Source organism: Vitis riparia, chromosome 5 (assembly GCF_004353265.1).
Source record: "Vitis riparia cultivar Riparia Gloire de Montpellier isolate 1030 chromosome 5, EGFV_Vit.rip_1.0, whole genome shotgun sequence".
Classification (NCBI taxonomy): domain Eukaryota; kingdom Viridiplantae; phylum Streptophyta; class Magnoliopsida; order Vitales; family Vitaceae; genus Vitis; species Vitis riparia.
Window position 1 is genome coordinate 4,333,588 of NC_048435.1, and position 17,942 is coordinate 4,351,529.

At 39.0% G+C, this 17,942-nt stretch overlaps 2 protein-coding genes across 6 annotated transcripts in view; one reads left to right on the plus strand and one right to left on the minus strand.

Annotated features, from left to right (window-relative positions):
• The window catches only part of LOC117914615 (probable ATP-dependent DNA helicase CHR12), a 28,285-nt gene extending 18,844 nt beyond the window's left edge, over window positions 1-9,441 (plus strand). The window contains exons 11-12 of the mRNA XM_034830015.1: window positions 7,226-7,831; window positions 8,493-9,441. Of these exons, the coding sequence (XP_034685906.1) occupies window positions 7,226-7,831; window positions 8,493-9,196 (1,310 nt within the window). The 3' untranslated portion in view covers window positions 9,197-9,441. The remainder of the gene's footprint in view (window positions 1-7,225; window positions 7,832-8,492) is intronic.
• Window positions 9,442-9,550: 109 nt separating this feature from the next.
• Window positions 9,551-16,567, minus strand: LOC117914616 (RAN GTPase-activating protein 2). Of its 5 annotated transcripts, none has more exons than XM_034830018.1 (3): window positions 16,411-16,536; window positions 15,558-15,664; window positions 9,551-11,505 (listed from the first exon to the last, which is right to left on the minus strand). In XM_034830018.1, the coding sequence occupies exon 3, from the start codon at window positions 11,480-11,482 to the stop codon at window positions 9,863-9,865; it is 1,620 nt and encodes a 539-aa protein (XP_034685909.1). In that variant the 5' UTR covers window positions 11,483-11,505; window positions 15,558-15,664; window positions 16,411-16,536; the 3' UTR covers window positions 9,551-9,862. The 5 variants fall into 5 exon arrangements, with proteins under 5 accessions (XP_034685909.1, XP_034685908.1, XP_034685910.1 ...); XM_034830017.1 differs by having other exon boundaries at window positions 15,558-15,671; XM_034830019.1 differs by lacking the exons at window positions 15,558-15,664; window positions 16,411-16,536 and adding an exon at window positions 16,544-16,567.
• Window positions 16,568-17,942: the final 1,375 nt, after the last annotated feature.

Below are 17,942 nucleotides of genomic sequence, written 5' to 3' on the forward strand. Positions count from 1 at the left end.
AACAGATGTCCCATATCAATTACTAATTTACTAGCTTGTGTTAGACATGGGCATTTAAATACATGCTTGAGAGTCCATGTGATGTAGGTTGTAAGGGTGTGTTTCTACTACCGAGGTGCCTGGACTCTGTTTTCAATGTATCATATAAGGGTGATTGATCTCAGCGTAGGTTACCAAAATCAAAGTAGCAGATTGCCATATGTGGATTTAAATTGAAGTTCTCCTTTATCTGGAATCAGGGATCCAAAGCAAAAAATAATAATTATGGAGGAGAGAGAAAGACCTAGAGAGAGAGTGAGTGAGAGAGACGGAGAAGAGTTCTGGCCCCAAGGTGCGAGAGGGGTCTCAGAGGGACATTCCAGGTCAGGGGGTCGGAGAAGGAGGTTTGGGATTGAGTCCAAAACTTTTGAGGTTGAGACAGAGAAGAAAAAGGGGAAGACGCAAATCTTTATAGTGGAGAGAAAAGGAGGGGTTACTTCTTGGATCAAGCTGGGGCCGGCAAGTTTAGGGCCGCTCATTGAAGGTCTGGTGTATTGTTTAAAGGACACAAGGTCGGGCCATTGGGAGAAACGATGGCAAGAGAATGGGAGACTTTTCTCCCTAGCGCGAGGGGAAAACAAAGGGGGTTGCTTCCTGCGCCTGGGGGTTGTAGATCGGGAAAAGAAGAGATTCAGCATCTTCGTTCCCAGAGGTAGAGGAGCAAAAGGGGGCTGGATCCTTTTGACGGAGGCGCTGCGAGAGATAGAATCTAGTCCAGATGGGCAAATGAGACAGGAGAACAGGGACAAACCTTGGATACCCTTGGTGGGAAAATCCTTCGCGGAGGTGGTCAAGCAAAAATGCAGCACTGGAGAAGGGGTGGTGAGGGTGAAAGTGGATAGCAACGATGTAAACGCGAATCTGAAGAAGCTGGACCATTGCCTTGTAGGTTGCTGGAAGCGAACACAAGGTGTGGGGGAAGATTTAAGAGAATGGGGGACCCAAATGTCAAAATGGTGGGGGCTTAAGGGCAATTTAGGCTTAGCTAAGTTGGAAGATGGTAAGGCACTTTTGGAGTTTGAGCTGATAAAAGAAGCCGAGAAAGCCCTAGTCGGTGGGGAAGTAGAGGTCGATGGCCTTGTCTTGCGCTTGGAAAAATGGAGCCAGAGGACGGGATGCTTGAAGGAGGAAGAGAAAGAAAGGGAGGCCTGGGTAAGGATAGTGGGTCTTCCCATCTCGTTATGGAATCGGGACATTCTGAGCAAGATAGGAGAAGGATGCGGGGGTCTGTTAGAGATAGATGGCAAGACGGAGAGGAAGGAAGAACTACAGTGGGCTAGGATTCGGGTAAGGAGAAAAGAGGGGAAAAACCCTAATATGGTGGAAATCTGGGTTGAAGATTTTTTCTATTCTATCACTCTGTGGTGGGAGACGAGGCCGACGCTGAGAGTGGTGTCGTCCGGCGAGGAAGAAAGGCAACTCGGAAAAGATAGAGAGGTTGAGGGTGAGGTCCAGTCACGCGAGGGCAAGCGCGTGAGGGAGGCTGAAGGGGGCTCGATACTCGAGACGCAGCGTCAGACTGATGATGGGATGCGACAGCTGACCGTTGGGTCAGGGCGACCCATGGAGGGGGTTTGTGGGCCTGGGGAGCTGCAACTAAGGCCCAAGGGAGTGGGTCTTAACCAAAATGGGCCTCCTGCGATGGGCTTTATGGTGAAGCCCAGTGGGGTTGTGGGCAGTAGCTCATCCTCTTCCGCTGGGGTGGCTGTTGGACCAAGGGAGAGATGGATTAAGGCCCAGAAGCACTTGGAGGATGTTCAGAGCCCAGTGAGGGAGCCAAGCGACCAGCCTGTTGAAGCCCAGAGGTGCGGAGGAAGCCCGGGAAGCCCATTCTCTGAATTCTCTTTATTTGGAGAGAAGGATGGGCTGCACAGGCAGAGAGAGGCAGAACTCCTCCTCATAGGGCGATCGAAGACTGATAACGCTCTTATTGAGGAAGCGACGAGGTATGTACAGTCCGATTCCTTGATCACGGTGCCTCCTTCTCCTCCTTCTCTTTGTTTTGGTCGGACTCCCGTGGGGGAGTATTGCGACCTTTCTGGGTCTGAAAAGAAGAGGGGTGAGGACGACTATCCTCTTCAAATGATCACGGGATTGGAACCCCCTTCGTCAGAGATTGTTGAATGCTGGGATTTGGTGGAGATCAGCGAAAGCAGAAATGAGGATAAAGGAAAGGATTTAGGCTCTGACCAGATAGTGCCTCGAGTAAATAAGGCAGGGGAGGAGCTTAATTGGGAGAAGAGTGATTTCGCCAGGTTTAGTAAGTTCTTGGGTTTCTCGACAGAAGGGTTGGAGAAGGACATTATGGAGTTTCTGATCAAAATTCGGAAGAGAAGGGAAAGAGTTCACAGTAAGAACAGTCTGGAGAAATCCAAATTTGAGAGAGAATTAAAAAGATTGGAGTGTTCCATTAACTATGAAGGGGGGAAGAAGCAAACTGATGGTGGACAAATAAGGGGGTGCCAAATTACGGAGTTTAAATGAAGCTACGAATCTTAAGTTGGAACGTTCGGGGGCCAATGACAGCGCCAAAAGAAGGGTCATTAAGGCAATGATCAGAAGGCAGAGGGTGGATCTTTTTTGTCTCCAGGAGACCAAAATTCAGGCTTTGTCGGAGGGATTAGTGAGAAGTCTGGGTTCGGGTAGGTGGTCTAATTGGGTGGCTTTAGACGCATTGGGCACTGCGGGAGGGATTTTGGTGTGTTGGGACAGAAGGTCTCTGGAGGTGATGGAGACGGAGGTGGGAAAATTTTCTGTTTCCTGTAGAATTAGGAACGTGGAAAATGGGATGACCTGGATTTTTACTGGGGTGTATGGACCTTTCTCCAGAGAAGACAGAGTGTGTTTGTGGGAAGAACTAGGGGCGATTAGAGGCTTATGGGAAGATCCATGGTGCTTAGGGGGAGACTTCAATGTCATCTTGTCGCAGCAAGAAAGGAGTAGTCAGGGAAGGTTATCTGGAGCTATGAGGAGTTTTGCCCAAACTATAGAGGATTTAGAACTCACTGATCTGCCAATGCAAGGGGGTAATGCCACGTGGAGTGGGGGAAGGAATAACCAAGCCTGGGCGAGGTTAGACAGGTTTTTGGTGACTCAGCAGTGGCTAGACATGTTCTGTGGGGTAACCCAATGCAGATTGCAAAGACCCACATCCGATCATTTTCCTATATTGCTGATGGGTGGGGGGATAAGGAGGGGCCCCACTCCGTTCAGATTCGAGAATATGTGGCTGAAAGTGGACGACTTTAAGGGTCTTCTCCGGGGGTGGTGGCAAGGGATTGAGGCAAGAGGAAGGGCTAGTTTCAGATTGGCCCATAAGATGAAGATTTTGAAGCATAATATTAAAATTTGGAATAAGGAGGTGTTTGGAAGGCTGGAAGTTAATAAAAACTCTGCCCTTCAACAGCTGGAATACTGGGATGGAGTGGAAAGTGAGAGAAGCCTGACTATAGCTGAAATGGAGCAGAAAAAAGAAGCTAAGGATGCCTTCTATAAATGGGTGCTAATGGAAGAAGTTCACTGGAGGCAGAAGTCTAGGGAGTTATGGCTCAAAGAAGGGGATAGGAATACCGGGTTTTTTCACCGTATGGCCAATGCCCACCGTAGGAATAATTCGCTGGACAGGATTGTAATCAATGGGGAGCTGCTGGTTGAGGACCAAGAGGTGAGGGATGGGATAGTGAATGCTTTCCACAAATTACTCTCAGAAGAGCCGGGGTGGAGAGCGGATATTGAGGGGCTGCAGTTTAATCAGCTGAATCCCCGGGAAGCTGATGAATTGGAGATGCCTTTCACTGAGGAGGAAATCAAACTTGCCCTGATGGAGATGAGGGGAGACAAAGCTCCAGGCCCGGATGGCTTTACAGTGGCCTTCTGGCAAGATTGTTGGGATTTTGTGAAGGAGGAGGTGGTGGAAATGTTTAAGGAATTCTTTGAGCATGGGTCATTCGCCAAATCTCTCAATACTACCTTTTTGGTCCTTATCCCTAAGAAAGGAGGTGCTGAAGACTTGGGGGACTTCAGGCCAATCAGCTTGCTTGGGGGCCTGTATAAACTTCTAGCCAAAGTCCTAGCTAACAGGCTAAAAAAAGTGCTGGATAAGGTGGTTTCAGTCGACCAAAACGCTTTTGTGAGAGGGAGACAGATTTTGGATGCTTCTCTAGTAGCTAATGAGGTGATTGACTATTGGTATAAAAGAAAAGAGAAGGGATTCTTATGCAAGCTGGACATAGAAAAAGCCTATGATAGCATCAATTGGAAATTTCTTATGAAGGTTCTTCAGAAGATGGGGTTTGGGGCTCGGTGGATGGAATGGATGTGGTGGTGTATCTCTACGGCCAAATTCTCTATTTTAATCAACGGGGTTCCAGCTGGGTTCTTTTCAAATTCAAAGGGGTTGAGGCAAGGAGACCCCCTCTCTCCATACCTTTTCGTCTTGGGTATGGAAGTGCTCAGCAACATGATTAGACGGGCGGGTGAGGGGGGTTTTATTTCAGGCTGTAGGATGCGGGGGAGAGGGGGGATGAGCTGACTGTTAGTCATCTTCTCTTTGCTGACGACACTCTCATTTTCTGCAAAGCTGAGAGTGAGCAATTGACCAATCTGAGTTGGATTTTGGCTTGGTTTGAGGCTGCCTCGGGCCTTAGAATTAACCTGGCCAAGAGTGCTCTATTTCCGGTGGGGGAAGTGGATGAGGCGGAGGAACTAGCGGCTGAGCTAGGTTGCAGTTTGGGGGCTTTACCCACTGTGTACCTAGGGCTGCCCCTTGGAGCCCGTCATAAAAATTCCCGTTCTTGGGATGGGGTGGAGGAGAGAATGAGAAGAAGACTAGCCCAGTGGAAAAGGCAATATATCTCGAAGGGGGGAAGAATTACTCTCATCAAGAGCACTTTGGCCAACATACCCATCTACCTCCTTTCCCTTATTCGCATTCCTAAGGCTGTGGCAAGAAGGATTGAAAAAATCCAAAAAGATTTTTTGTGGGGGGGAGGAAGATTAGAGGGGAAAGCTCACTTGATTAATTGGAAGGTGGTTTGTAGCCCTAAGGAGGAAGGGGGCTTAGGCATCCGAAAGCTAGATGTATGGAACAAAGCACTTTTGGGCAAATGGGTTTGGAGATATGCCTATGAAAAGGATAATCTTTGGAAAACGGTGATAGGGGTGAAATATGGTCAAGAGGGATGTGGGTGGAGGACTAAGGAAGTTAGTGGGCCTTATGGGGTGGGGTTATGGAAGGAGATTATGAAGGAGGCGGATTGGTGTTGGGAGAGCATGGCTTTTAAGGTGGGGAAAGGGGATAGAGTTTTGTTTTGGATAGATAAGTGGTGTGGCAATGAGGCATTCTCTCAAACCTATCCTCAGTTATTTACCTTGGCGGGTCAGAAGAATGCCAAAGTTTGTGAAGTGTGGGATTCTAGTATGGGTCAGGGAGGTTGGAATCTCAGATTGGCTAGAGATCTCAATGATTGGGAGATGGAGCAGATAGGTGGCTTGTTGTATCTTTTGAAGGACTTCAGGATAGCGCCTGAAGAGGACTCTGTGAGTTGGAAGAGAGAAGGCAACGGTGTGTTTGGGGCCAAAGGGGCCTACAAAAGTTTGAGTGGCCCCTCAGCCGGTGCTTTTCCAAATAGACGCATTTGGTTGGATAAAGTTCCTACAAAGGTGTCTTTCTTTGCTTGGGAGGCATCATGGGGGAAGATCCTCACCTTGGACAAGCTTCAAAGAAGGGGATGGCAGTTCCCTAATCGGTGCTACTTATGCGAATGCGAAGAGGAAAATGCAAACCATATTCTCTTACATTGTATAGTGGTTAAAGCTATTTGGGAGATATCCCTTGCCATTTTTGGAGTTCAATGGGTATTCCCAGAGTCAGTTATAGAGGTGTTACGTAGTTGGAGGGGTTCCTTTGTGGGGAAAAAAAGAAAAAAGATATGGAATTCCATTCCGTTGTGTATATTTTGGACGGTTTGGAAAGAGAGGAATAGGATAGTTTTCAGGGGAGGGTCCTTAGATATTCAGAAATTTAAGAATTCTTTTGTATGTAATTTGTGGAGTTGGGCTAGGGTGTACATTGGTGAGGAAACTCGCACTCTGTTAGGTTTTTTGGAGTGGCTTGGGACCACTTGAGGGTGGGTGAGGTTTTTCCACCTTTTTTCTTGTTTTTCCAGCTTTGTTTGGGGCTGGTAAGTATACTCCCTGTATACATGTGGCTTTTTAGCCTTTTCTAATATATATGATTGCTCATTTATCAAAAAAAAAAAAAAAAAAAAAATTTCTTAATTTGTAAATTTTTGGGAAATCCTTTTTTCACCTGAGTATGAAGTTACTCAAATTGGAGGATTTATGCCCTGTACTCACAGTTTACGCTTCCCCAATTTTTTGTATCATGTTTTCAGCATATTATTGACATTTGATAGAGCTACCACAAACCTGTGCACTGTGACTATGGTGTGCATGGAAGACAAGGGGCTGAAAGTGACATCTTTTTATACCCTGATTCAATCATGTAGAGTGATTTGTTCATGGTTTGTCAGTTCATTTTCCAGATTGCCTGATGTAGTATTCTCAAGTTTCATCTATCATGAGATTCCGTTTCTTTGGTAGTGATAATCCTCTTTGAAAATACCAATTTGTTATTTGGTTTAAGTAATTTTTTTTCATCAGTTATATGCATTCCCATTAGTTTTATCTTGGAAAATTTGTTGAAAGTTTAGTTTTAAGGCATGATTATTTTTTTAAAAATATATTTTTATTATTATATTTTGGAATTTCTCTTCATTGGTTTCTGTTTATTATATATATATATATATATGAGAGGAAAAACTACAACTGTTTTTGCTCTCAAAATGCTACAAAATTACTTTCCAAAAGCTAACTGAACACTGCTAACATTAATATTCAATAGCTTGAGGATTTGTCTCATTTAGTTTATCATACATCTGCTGTAAATTTTTAATTAAGAACTGAACTGGTTGGTATATTTTATATGAATGTGGTTATAACTCTTCTTCCATCTTGATTCATCCAACTCTTTCGTCTCATGCGACCTTACTAAATTTTATTCTGATTCTTCTTACATGCTGTGGTTGAAATCATGTTTAAGCTTCTGTACTTGCCAAACTAGTCATAATTACTTGCCGAAAGAGAAAACCTGCACCTGTTTACTAAAACAAAGTACGATTTGCAGGATCTGGGAAGTCAAAAAGTTTACAGAACCTGTCCATGCAACTCAGAAAGTGTTGTAACCACCCATACCTATTTGTTGGAGATTATAATATCTGGCAGAAAAAGGAGGAGATGGTCAGAGCATCGGGGAAATTTGAGCTACTTGATCGTTTACTCCCAAAACTTCAGAAAGCAGGGCATAGGGTGCTGCTTTTCTCACAGATGACTCGCCTTATGGACATTCTAGAAATCTATCTACAAATGAATGAAATCAAGTATCTGAGACTGGATGGTTCAACAAAGACCGAGGAAAGAGGGACCAAGCTAAAGCAATTTAATGCTCCAGACTCTCCTTTCTTCATGTTTCTTTTGAGCACTCGTGCTGGAGGTCTTGGTCTGAACTTACAAACAGCAGACACTGTGATAATTTTTGACAGCGATTGGAACCCTCAAATGGACCAACAAGCAGAGGATCGGGCCCATCGTATAGGGCAAAAGAAAGAGGTAAGAGTTTTTGTGTTGGTAAGTGTTGGATCAATTGAGGAGGTAATCTTGGAGCGTGCAAAACAAAAGATGGGCATTGATGCCAAGGTCATCCAGGCAGGATTGTTCAATACAACTTCCACAGGTTCGTCACTGTGCTTTAATTTCATCAGTGATTATCTTTTATGTGGTCATTTCTTTAAATTAGCAAAATGGTTTCTATCTGCTATGCTGCTTCAAAATGAGAGTGTCTACATTGATAACCTTCAATGAGAAATTGAGAGGTTCGTGGCAAAAGAAAAAGGTCACCTGGATAAATACTATTACCTTTGATTTCTGTGGAAATTTTATTTTTTGATGGTTAAAGAGTCGCTATGAAAAATGAATTCTGCCCATAATAAGCATCTCAATCCACCACCCCACCATTCCAGTATTCCATGTTTCTCTCCTGTTCAAAAAGGAAACAAGAAGGCCAATACCACAGCATTTGTCAGATAAATGTGCATTGTGCATGCTGTGATGCTAGAAAAAGGGAAAAAAAAAAACAAAAAAAGAAGTGCATGTCTGAGACCCATCTTTGTATGACTAAATTTTGTACTAAAATATATGATGGGCACTGGATCGTGTATTTCTTTGTTTCTTTTTTCATTAGTTGTCTTATAGATTGCAGAGGGATCAGATTGTTAATAACCCTGTTGAATGGATATTTTGCCTTGGACCATAGAAGATCTTGCTGATCATATGTGTTGCTTACTTTTATCATACTCAAACAAAAGCATTAAAGTATTTCATTTTTGTTTCTGCAGCTCAGGACAGAAGAGAAATGTTAGAGGAGATCATGCGTAGAGGTACAAATTCTCTTGGAGCAGATGTTCCAAGTGAAAGAGAGATCAACCGACTTGCAGCTCGATCAGATGAGGAGTTCTGGATGTTTGAGAAGATGGACGAAGAGAGAAGACAGAAGGAAAATTACAGATCTCGTCTGATGGAAGAACATGAGGTACCTGAATGGGCATATTCCACAACTGATGGCAAGGAAGAGAAATCCAAAGGTTTTGAACATGATGCCAGCAAAATTACAGGAAAGCGACGAAGAAAAGAGGTTGTTTATGCTGATTCACTTAGTGATTTACAATGGATGAAAGCTGTTGAAAGTGGGGAAGACGTATCAAGACTTTCAGTTAAGGGAAAGAGGAGGGAGCATCTTCCTTCTGAGGCTAATGAATCGGATAGTGATAAAATGGGGGGAGAACAAAAGGTCCTTGAATTGAGAAGTGAAAATGTGTCTATGACAAGTGAAGGAACAAGTGAAGATACTTTCAGCTTGGCCCCGAAGAGGTTGAAGTCTGAAGGGGCAAACTCTGATCAGCGTACTGGAGGAGGCAGTTGGAATGGGCATATCCCCACATGGCAGACGCATACAAGGAGGAGATCAAGCTATGTTGTCCAAAGTTCATCTTCTGATGCTAGGGGCCAGAATTCTAACAGCAGAGGAAATGGATGGAGTTGATGAAAATCAGTCGGCAGATGGACCAAAGCAATCAAGTGATTAATTTATCCTATTTGACATTGAGCCTTATTTTTGTATCTTTAGTGAACTGACTTTTCTTGCCTGGGGCTTTTTCTGTGGCCTGGGTTGATTAACTGTCTCCTCAGTCCTCAGTGCAGCAAATGTCAAAATGATCTTCTGTCTGCTGGTCATCCCGATAATGTTCATTTCCCAATTTATAAAATGCACTTCTTTTTTCTTATTCATCCTTGAATATAACCACTGCCTTGGTCATCTAGCCAACCTTCCAGTGATGTCTTTAGTCATAATTTAAAACAACTCAACCAATTGAAATCAGAAAATATCAGATAGCAGTTTTTAGAAACATCAAGAAGAATTTATTTTCAGATATAATCTTGGATTCAATGACTAAATGATGGAGCTTCCACACAAATTCCAGCAAAGCTGGGACTAGAAGAAACTATCGATCTAAATTAATTGCCAATGCATGCTATCAAATTGCTAACAGAAGATATGTCATGCTACTGGTTCAGTTACTGCCCTCGTTGTGCTCATGCATAATAAGGTTCATAGAAATGACGTGGTAAAACATAAAATGGTTCAGGATTGTGTTCCAAGGGTTGAATTGTAGTCAGAACCTAAGATTGATTATCTGATATGACCTTACTAGTCTTCCTGATGGATTTCAAGATTCTTCAATTTCGATTCTAATTCATCCCCTTCATCTTCACCCTCTCCAGATTCGTTATCATCTTCTCCTTCAGGGTCATTCTCATCCAAGGATCCAAGAACATTAGGAAATTCATTAAATATACTCTTCACCTCATCAATGCCCTCATCAGAGATGAAATTTCCATTAATGTTAAGCAATTTTAACCCAGGCTTATGCACCACAGCGCGAGCCAAGCACCTAGCCCCAGCCCTTCTCATGAAATTGGAGCTCAAGTCGACTTCCTTCAATTGAGCATGGCCATCTTCCAATGCCTTGCTAATTTGGATAGCACCTTCATCCCTCAGTTCATTCTCGGCCAAGTTCAGCTTTGTGATAAGCTGCTTTGCTGCTATACAAGCAGCTAAAGCAGGAGCAGCTTCAGCTGTTATATCATTTCCAGCCATCTCCAAGACTTCCAGTGCAGAAGCAGATTCCTTGAGAACATTGGCTATAGCAACTGCACCCTCATCTTCCAAGTTCAGGTAGCTCAGGTAAGCCTCGGTAAGATCAGCATGCTTGGCAAGAGCTTTACTAAGGGCAACTCCAGCTTCTACACCAAACATGTTGTCCCGCAGATCGAGCTTCTTCAGATTGGTAAAGGTCTGAAGAGCTTCAGATAAGGCAACTCCTCCGTCGGAGCCTATCCTTGTAGAGGAACATCGAAAATCCTCTAACATGGGAGACTGCTTCACTACCTCAGAAATAGCAAGTGCCCCTTCATCTCCTGTCATATTATTATGAAATTGAAGGACCCTAAGCTTCTCAGTAGAAGGGATTAACTCACAAACTGCTCGAGCAGCTTCCTCTGAGATCCCATCATTCATTAAATAGAGCTCCTCCAAGCTACTTTGTGATTTCAGGAGCGCCCCAAACGCCCTAACACCCTTCTCACCCAAGGCATTGTTTGAGAGGTCCAGAGACTTCAAAACACAACCTTCAAGAGCCTCAGAAAATATAGCCATGACTTCAAGAGCTTCCCCTTCCGATCTCCCAGCAATAAAATCTGACAGGTCCACTTCCTTTAACTGATCCTTGAGAGAAGCCAAGATAGGCTCTGCAACACGGGCTGCACCTAAACCAAAGCTTCGATTGCTGAAACATATCTTAGTATAAGAATTTCCTGGCTCTTTTAATGGCCTCAAAAGCTCCTCAGCTTCCTCTGCCTCAACAAATGCTCTTTGGCCTTTAGATATATCAAAAACAGTTTCACAGGCTTCATTAAATGTCTTAGATGTTGGCTCCTCTCCATCCACCTTGGTTATAGGGCCTCTTTTAAGAACTTCGAGGATTAGCTTACTGCATTCTTTGGCATAAAGCTGCACTGCAGAACCTCCATCACCATCTGGCTCCTTTTCATAATGTTGGTTTGCAGTGGAAAAAGCTACTTCTTCGATCTGTTTGGCATTCTCCCTTGCTTCCTCTTTGCTGAGACTACCATACTTTCGAGTGAAAATGGATGGAGTGGAAAGATTGTTTGCCATTCGTTCCACAAGCAGTAGTCGAGTGGTCTGGCTAGGGGGCCATAGTTTGATAGAAAATGCCCGGCCTTCTGGATTCATCGTTGTGGCATCCATTGCAATGGAACTACCAATATGGGCTGCAATCAAGTGAAAAATTTTCAATAAATACGAAGACCAAGATATGAACATAGATTGACACAAAGTCTCCCCAGCTAATCAGGCATGAATCATCTAGTTTCATTAGATAGAATTTAACCATATCAATGATTGACAACATGTACATAATTCTCAAAATGGCAAATTTAGGTAACCTCACATGAAACCACAGTGTGTCTTATGATCAACCAAATGTGCTTGCCTATAAGTAGTGAAAATGACCATTAGACCCAAGTTCAACATTAAATAAGTTTTTCAAGAGTTTAGGATGAATGATGCAATGCCAAATGTCGGCAAAGGTTAATTATATATTTGTATGGTTTTAATAAATGCTAAACCCAAAAAATAGGTGAAGAAGCAGTAAATAAAATAACCCACAACCAGATACAGAGACAAACCTATAATTTGGTAGTGTGACTAACTCCATGAAGGAAAGGGGGACAATCCACTATCAAACACTGAATTAGGGTTACAAAAGCTCTCAAAGTCTCAGCTTGAAAGCTATGTGATATATCATGTTGCCCTTTCTTCTATCATGTATCACCCCTTTTCCTATACCAAACATTTTTTCATTTTTTGAAGTTTTTTTCTTTTTTCATTTTTGGCTCACAAAATAGACTATGTATCAAAGCATACAGATTTCAAAAGAATGAAATATAAAGCAATATAACTTATTTCAAATATGACATCTAATGCCTGAATTAATCAGCAAATTGATGAAATAAGTTCAATAATAAATACCACTTTTACAAAATTCTTAGCTCCAACGAGTACCCCACAAAAATAATGCAAACATACACGTGAACATGCATGAAGTAAAACTATATATTTGTATGGAAAAATACATATGCCATTTAAAAGATTTTAACTTTCTCAGTTCATCATCTCTCAAGCTTCCTATCCCAACACACAAACACTTGTATGCATCAAAGATTTAGAAACTCCTTAAAACCCCCTTAAAATAACCATTTTTTAAATAAATAAAAAAGTTTTAAATGAGACAGAATCCTTAGCACAGAAAAATGATTTTTTATTTTTTTATAGCAAAGTAAAGAGGAAAGAGAAGCTAGCTTCTAATGTTTTATTTCAACCAAAAGTGCTTTTAAACCATAGCATAATAATATTTTTGGGTTAATTTCACTCACCTCCCCTAAGGTTTTGACCAAATACACCTAGCCTCCATTGGTTTGAAATTTCATCAAATCTAATTGGGGCTAGGTGTATTTAGCCAAAACCTCATAAGTGAGTGAAATTAACCCTAATATTTTTATAAAAAAAATATTTTCAAATTTTATTTCTCAAAAAAATTATCAAAATATTCAAATGTCAATGTTGCCAAGTGTAGTCAGTATTATGTGTATCATAAGAATATTTAGCTAGGTTACAATACATATTTGATGACCTATATTGTTAATAAGAGAATGTGTTCTTTCAAATTTGTTGTATCATGTGGTATGATAGTATGAAATCACTGTTATGTGTTCATTCACATTAATTAATACATATGAATCTTGTATTATGTATGCCATAAGGAGATATACTTGACATACAATACATATATGAATTGTGTATTAAGCATATGAGACATACTGCTGATACATATGGTTCACATGAAAAATATGTTGTATTGCATTTGTTGTCATGTATCATAAGTTTTTAAATACTGTGTTGTATCAGGACTATATTCTTCTAAATTTTTTGAAAAACTTCTCATCCCTTAATTATTTTATCCAAGCAAACAATAATATATTGAAAATGAAGGCCTCATCCTGCAAGAGCCCTTTGACCATTCAAACAAAGATTTGATGTGTATATTTTTCAGATTCAGTTCCAACAGTGCCATCCTAAAAAAAATTACTCCATTTTTGCTCCTTTCATAAACACCAAAAATGGATGGCAAAAGAAGGCATTTAGAATAAAAGGAGGCACAACAACTGAAGGAAAAAAAGAAAAGAAATGGAAAGAAAAAGCACAAAGCTCAATAACAAAAAGCTCAACCCATCCCAACAATATGTAGAAAAGAAGACTCTCATACTCCAAATAGACCTTCGACCACTGAAATGAAGATATAAGGAATATAATATCAGCATCAAATCCAACATCTCCATCACGTTTAATATTCGCCAATTTCTCTCCTTTCATAGGCACTGGAAAATACTGAACAACATTGTCATCCAGACTCTACAATTACTATTACCCACAGAACTACCATGTTGACTTGATGGAGCATCCTTCACTAAGAAATGAAGGACCAGAAAACACATTAGCAAATACCACAGCCCAAAACACCAATAGCAAGTAGCAATCCCACAAAATGCACACAACCCCATAATGAATGAGAACATGGGAGCCAACTCCTCCCTTTATTTTCCTTCCAATTAATTTCTTTTAGATATAATATCTCTTATAGACCAGAGAAAGAACATAAGACAAATGTGTTAATAATGGCTAATAGTTGTATTAAAACACCAGCTATGGCCTTGCCTCCAGAAAGCACCCACACCTCTATTAGCCATCATGCATGTCATCACTAATAACATAAGCTTCTAATGTCATCCCAGAAAAAGATCCTGCATTCATTGCTAAATCCTATAGTTGCTCACTCAGGAAAGCATGAACAAGAGAAAACAACTACCAACAGACAGGGGAAGCAAAATACCAGAAATAGCTTTCCATGTTGGAGACCTATCCTTTACAGATAAACATAATGCTTACACCTGCTGGGACTGCTTTGCCTTTCCTTATAACTTTTAGAATTCCTCATCGGTTCCATAAATGGGGTTATTTTTCTTTGGCCTTGGTGCATCCTATATATTTCCTATGTACTCAAGTTAAAACCACACTTTTGTTAGGGCAACATGAGCTGGTTGCTTAATTTTTCCTTCTTTGGTCTTGGTGTGCCTTGCATACTTTATGTGTACTTGGGTTACAAGTCTTTAAATAGTAGTAGTAATAATAGTAGCACTAAGAACAAAACCCACTTAATACTAATCGAAACCAGGATTTAGAAACAGAAAAATAAATTTAACTCAATTTTCTGTTTCTCCCATTTAGCTTTGTGGAGACAAGAAGAGGAATAGTAGTAGCTTCAGCAGTGGAGAAAATACCATACTTAACCCTGATAAAAATTGGACCTGGATTCACAGTAAATAAGCTAAGCCTCTACTGGCAAATAATAAGCCCACAATAAATAGGGAAGGTATAGTAATGATATGAACCACCCAATATCGAATAAAGGCAACAATATCAGCAAAAGAACACTTGAAGACATACCAAGCTCCATGTATTCTTGCACAGTGAAAGGACAATTGATTTTGTAAGAGATGAGATAAGTAAAAGAACATTAACTGAAAACTTATGTTGAACAAGTCTAATTCAAAGTTCTATTACAACTAAAAGGAATGACTCTTAACACCGCTTTTGAAGCCCAGGATTTGGAAACAGAAAATTATATTTAATCTAAATTTCCATTTCAATCATATGGTTTGGTGGAAAGAAGAAGTAGAATAGTAGTAGTAGATTTAATTATATTTGTATATCTCCCCTAATAATAAGAAAACATCGTGTGTACCATGGTGTGCCCTCTCTAAGATGCCGTTAATATATCCTCTTATTTTAAATTTCTATTTATCCCATTTGGCTTGGTGGAAGAAGAAGAATGGTGTTAGTATTAGATTTGATTTAAATTTCTATTTTCCAGATTTGCATCAGTGGAGAAGAAGAAGATGGAAGATGAATGGTAGTAGAGTGGTAGATTTAATTTAAGTTCTTATTTCCCCCATTTGGCATGGTGGAAGCAGAAGATGAAGAATAGGAAGAGAAACTAACACTGCATTTAAAAACCTGTGATTTAATTTAATTTAAGCTTCTATTTCCCCAATTTGGCTTGGTGAAATACTCAAGTTATGACAGAAAAGGAGAGACTTCTCCATCACATCAAATTTCCTCCAACTCTGAGAATTTTGAAAGCATCTGCACTAAAAACTGTGAACAATAATATGAGTTTCAGTTCCTTATCTATTGTTTTCTTCACCTTCTGTCCCGAAAGAGAAGTGCAGCCTTTCATTTCGTCAAACAAACAGAAATGCTCCCCTTTCCTTCCATTGATGCTTACCCTCTGCAAGTGGACTCTAAATATACCTACCAACTACAAAATGTTTTAAGCTCATTTAAAATATATATATATATATATATATATATATATATATATATATATATATATATATATATATATATATATATAAATAAACCTTTTAAATCCAGTTCCAAGAACGAGCCAATAAAGTTGGATAATGTGGAAAAAAAAATGGAAAAGAGTGAAGTTCATTCTCATGGAAAATGAAGCAACAGGGCAGAGATGAAATATGTACAAGGGTTGTTCTTCAACGAACCCATGCAAGATCCAGGATCAGAATGCAGCACATGCAGTAAATGACATTTAACATTACCAAAAGAGCCAAACTTTTACAAGAAATTCATCATAAACATTCAAACTTTAAGCATTAAACGTCATAGATCCCTAATAAAATACAAGATTCCCAAGTTAAATCCAAGTCCAAAAGGCAAATGCCTCAAACCATAGAGATTTAGAAACCTGAATAAAACAGGAAGACCACTGCAGAACGTGAATGAACTAAGTGCGACTAAACTCTAACGCACAGCTTGGTTGCTGAGAAATGTAGGAAAATCAAATAAAATAAACAACCAGGAAACATACAAGGGCCGATGCCAGTCTAATTTCTGATTTCTCAGAAATCAAACAACTCTGCCGAACTGAAAAAACAAAAAAAAATTAAAAAAAAAAAAAAAAAAAAAAAAAAAACACGTGAAACCCTAAAAATGTAATGCAAAGTGCGACCGAAAAAAAAAAAGGTGCGAAAATGTACCTTTTTTTCCTGAAATTTTTAGTAGGGTTGTGGGTGTCCTCTAGAGTTAAATGGATAATAATGAGGAAATGAAAGAATGGCTGGGGAAGGACGAGAAAGTGAGAGAAAGTGGAGGGAAAAAGAGCAACTCAACTGAAAATGAAGCAGCGAATAGTAGAGCTTTTTGTTGGAATAATCAGTAATGATACAGCTGCTTCGCCAAAGAGTTAAGAGCCTGTTTGGGAAGCCTTAAAAGAACGGCACACTTCATTTATTTAAATTTTACTATTTTAGTTGGAGGCTAACAGATCCTAAAGAGTGATGTTCTGAAGTAAGTCCATTAATAATCTATTTTCATTTTTAGTTTCTTTTAACCTTTACAAAGCCTTTTGTTCATAAAATTTATTTATATTTGAATATAAATTAAAAATATATATATTTTGAAAGTGCTTTTGATTATAAGATGCCAAAAAAAAAAAAAGGATTTTTTTCAAAATTTTAAAAGCAATTTTAAAACTTTATTCAATATTTAATTTTAAATAAAAACAATTCTAAATATTAGAAAGTGTTTTTTAATTTTTTAAGAATTACTTCCAAATGAGAGGAGAACACTATTAAAATTGGCAAAAAAAAAAAGTAACCATTTTATTTAACCTTATTTTTTATAAGTGAAGTTCAATATTGACTCCAAAAACTATGGTGTGGAATTGTTTTTAAGAATAGTATTTTATTTTTTTGTTTTTTGTTTTTTGTTTTTTGAGAATAAAAACACATGAAAACATGTTTGCTTTCGTTTATTTTTAAATTATATTTTTTAGAATTGTTTTAAAAATAAGGTGTTTTAAAAATAATTATATAAATATAAAAATAAAGCATTAAGTACAAAACTTTTTTTAAAGAAATATTTAAAAGCTCAAAAAATGGTTGAGAACATTTTATTGCATTGCTTCAAGCCTAGATACGTTTCCCAAGTGTTTTAGGTTAGGTTTGGTTCTAGTAAAATTTAATATATATATATATATATAAAGAAAAAAATAAATAGAAAAAAAATTAAATCAATAAATTATTGTTATATGATATTTTAAATTAATTTAACTTCTTAGTATAAAAATTAGAGTTATATTTGATTTTCAAAAATATTAAGGAAAGGAAAAAAAAAAAAAATCGATTCACTCATATCTGGTTATCCTATGAAAAATACTAAAAAAAACAAATATAATTAATCCTTTATAAATAAGTTTAAAATAAGTAAAATAAATTTAAAATATCAAATCAAAATAATTCACTAACTTTAAAACTATTTTCTCTCTTTTTTTCTTCTTTTTTTCCTTCTATTTTTTTCTTTATTTTATTTCCTTTACATTTTTCCTAAAATTTTCTCCAAAGAAAAAATAACCTAAATTATTTGAAAATGCACAAATTTTTAACTAATTTTAACCATATTTGATTTTTTTTCATACTTTTCATAATACACCCAAATACGAAAAAAAAAATATATATATCTTTTCCCAACAAACTACTCGAAAAAAAATAAAAATGGAAATTAAGTCATG

Bases quoted from the DNA above. Each gene is read 5' to 3' on its own strand.
- LOC117914616 (XM_034830019.1), bottom strand. From the start codon at position 11,482: ATGGATGCCACAACGATGAATCCAGAAGGCCGGGCATTTTCTATCAAA.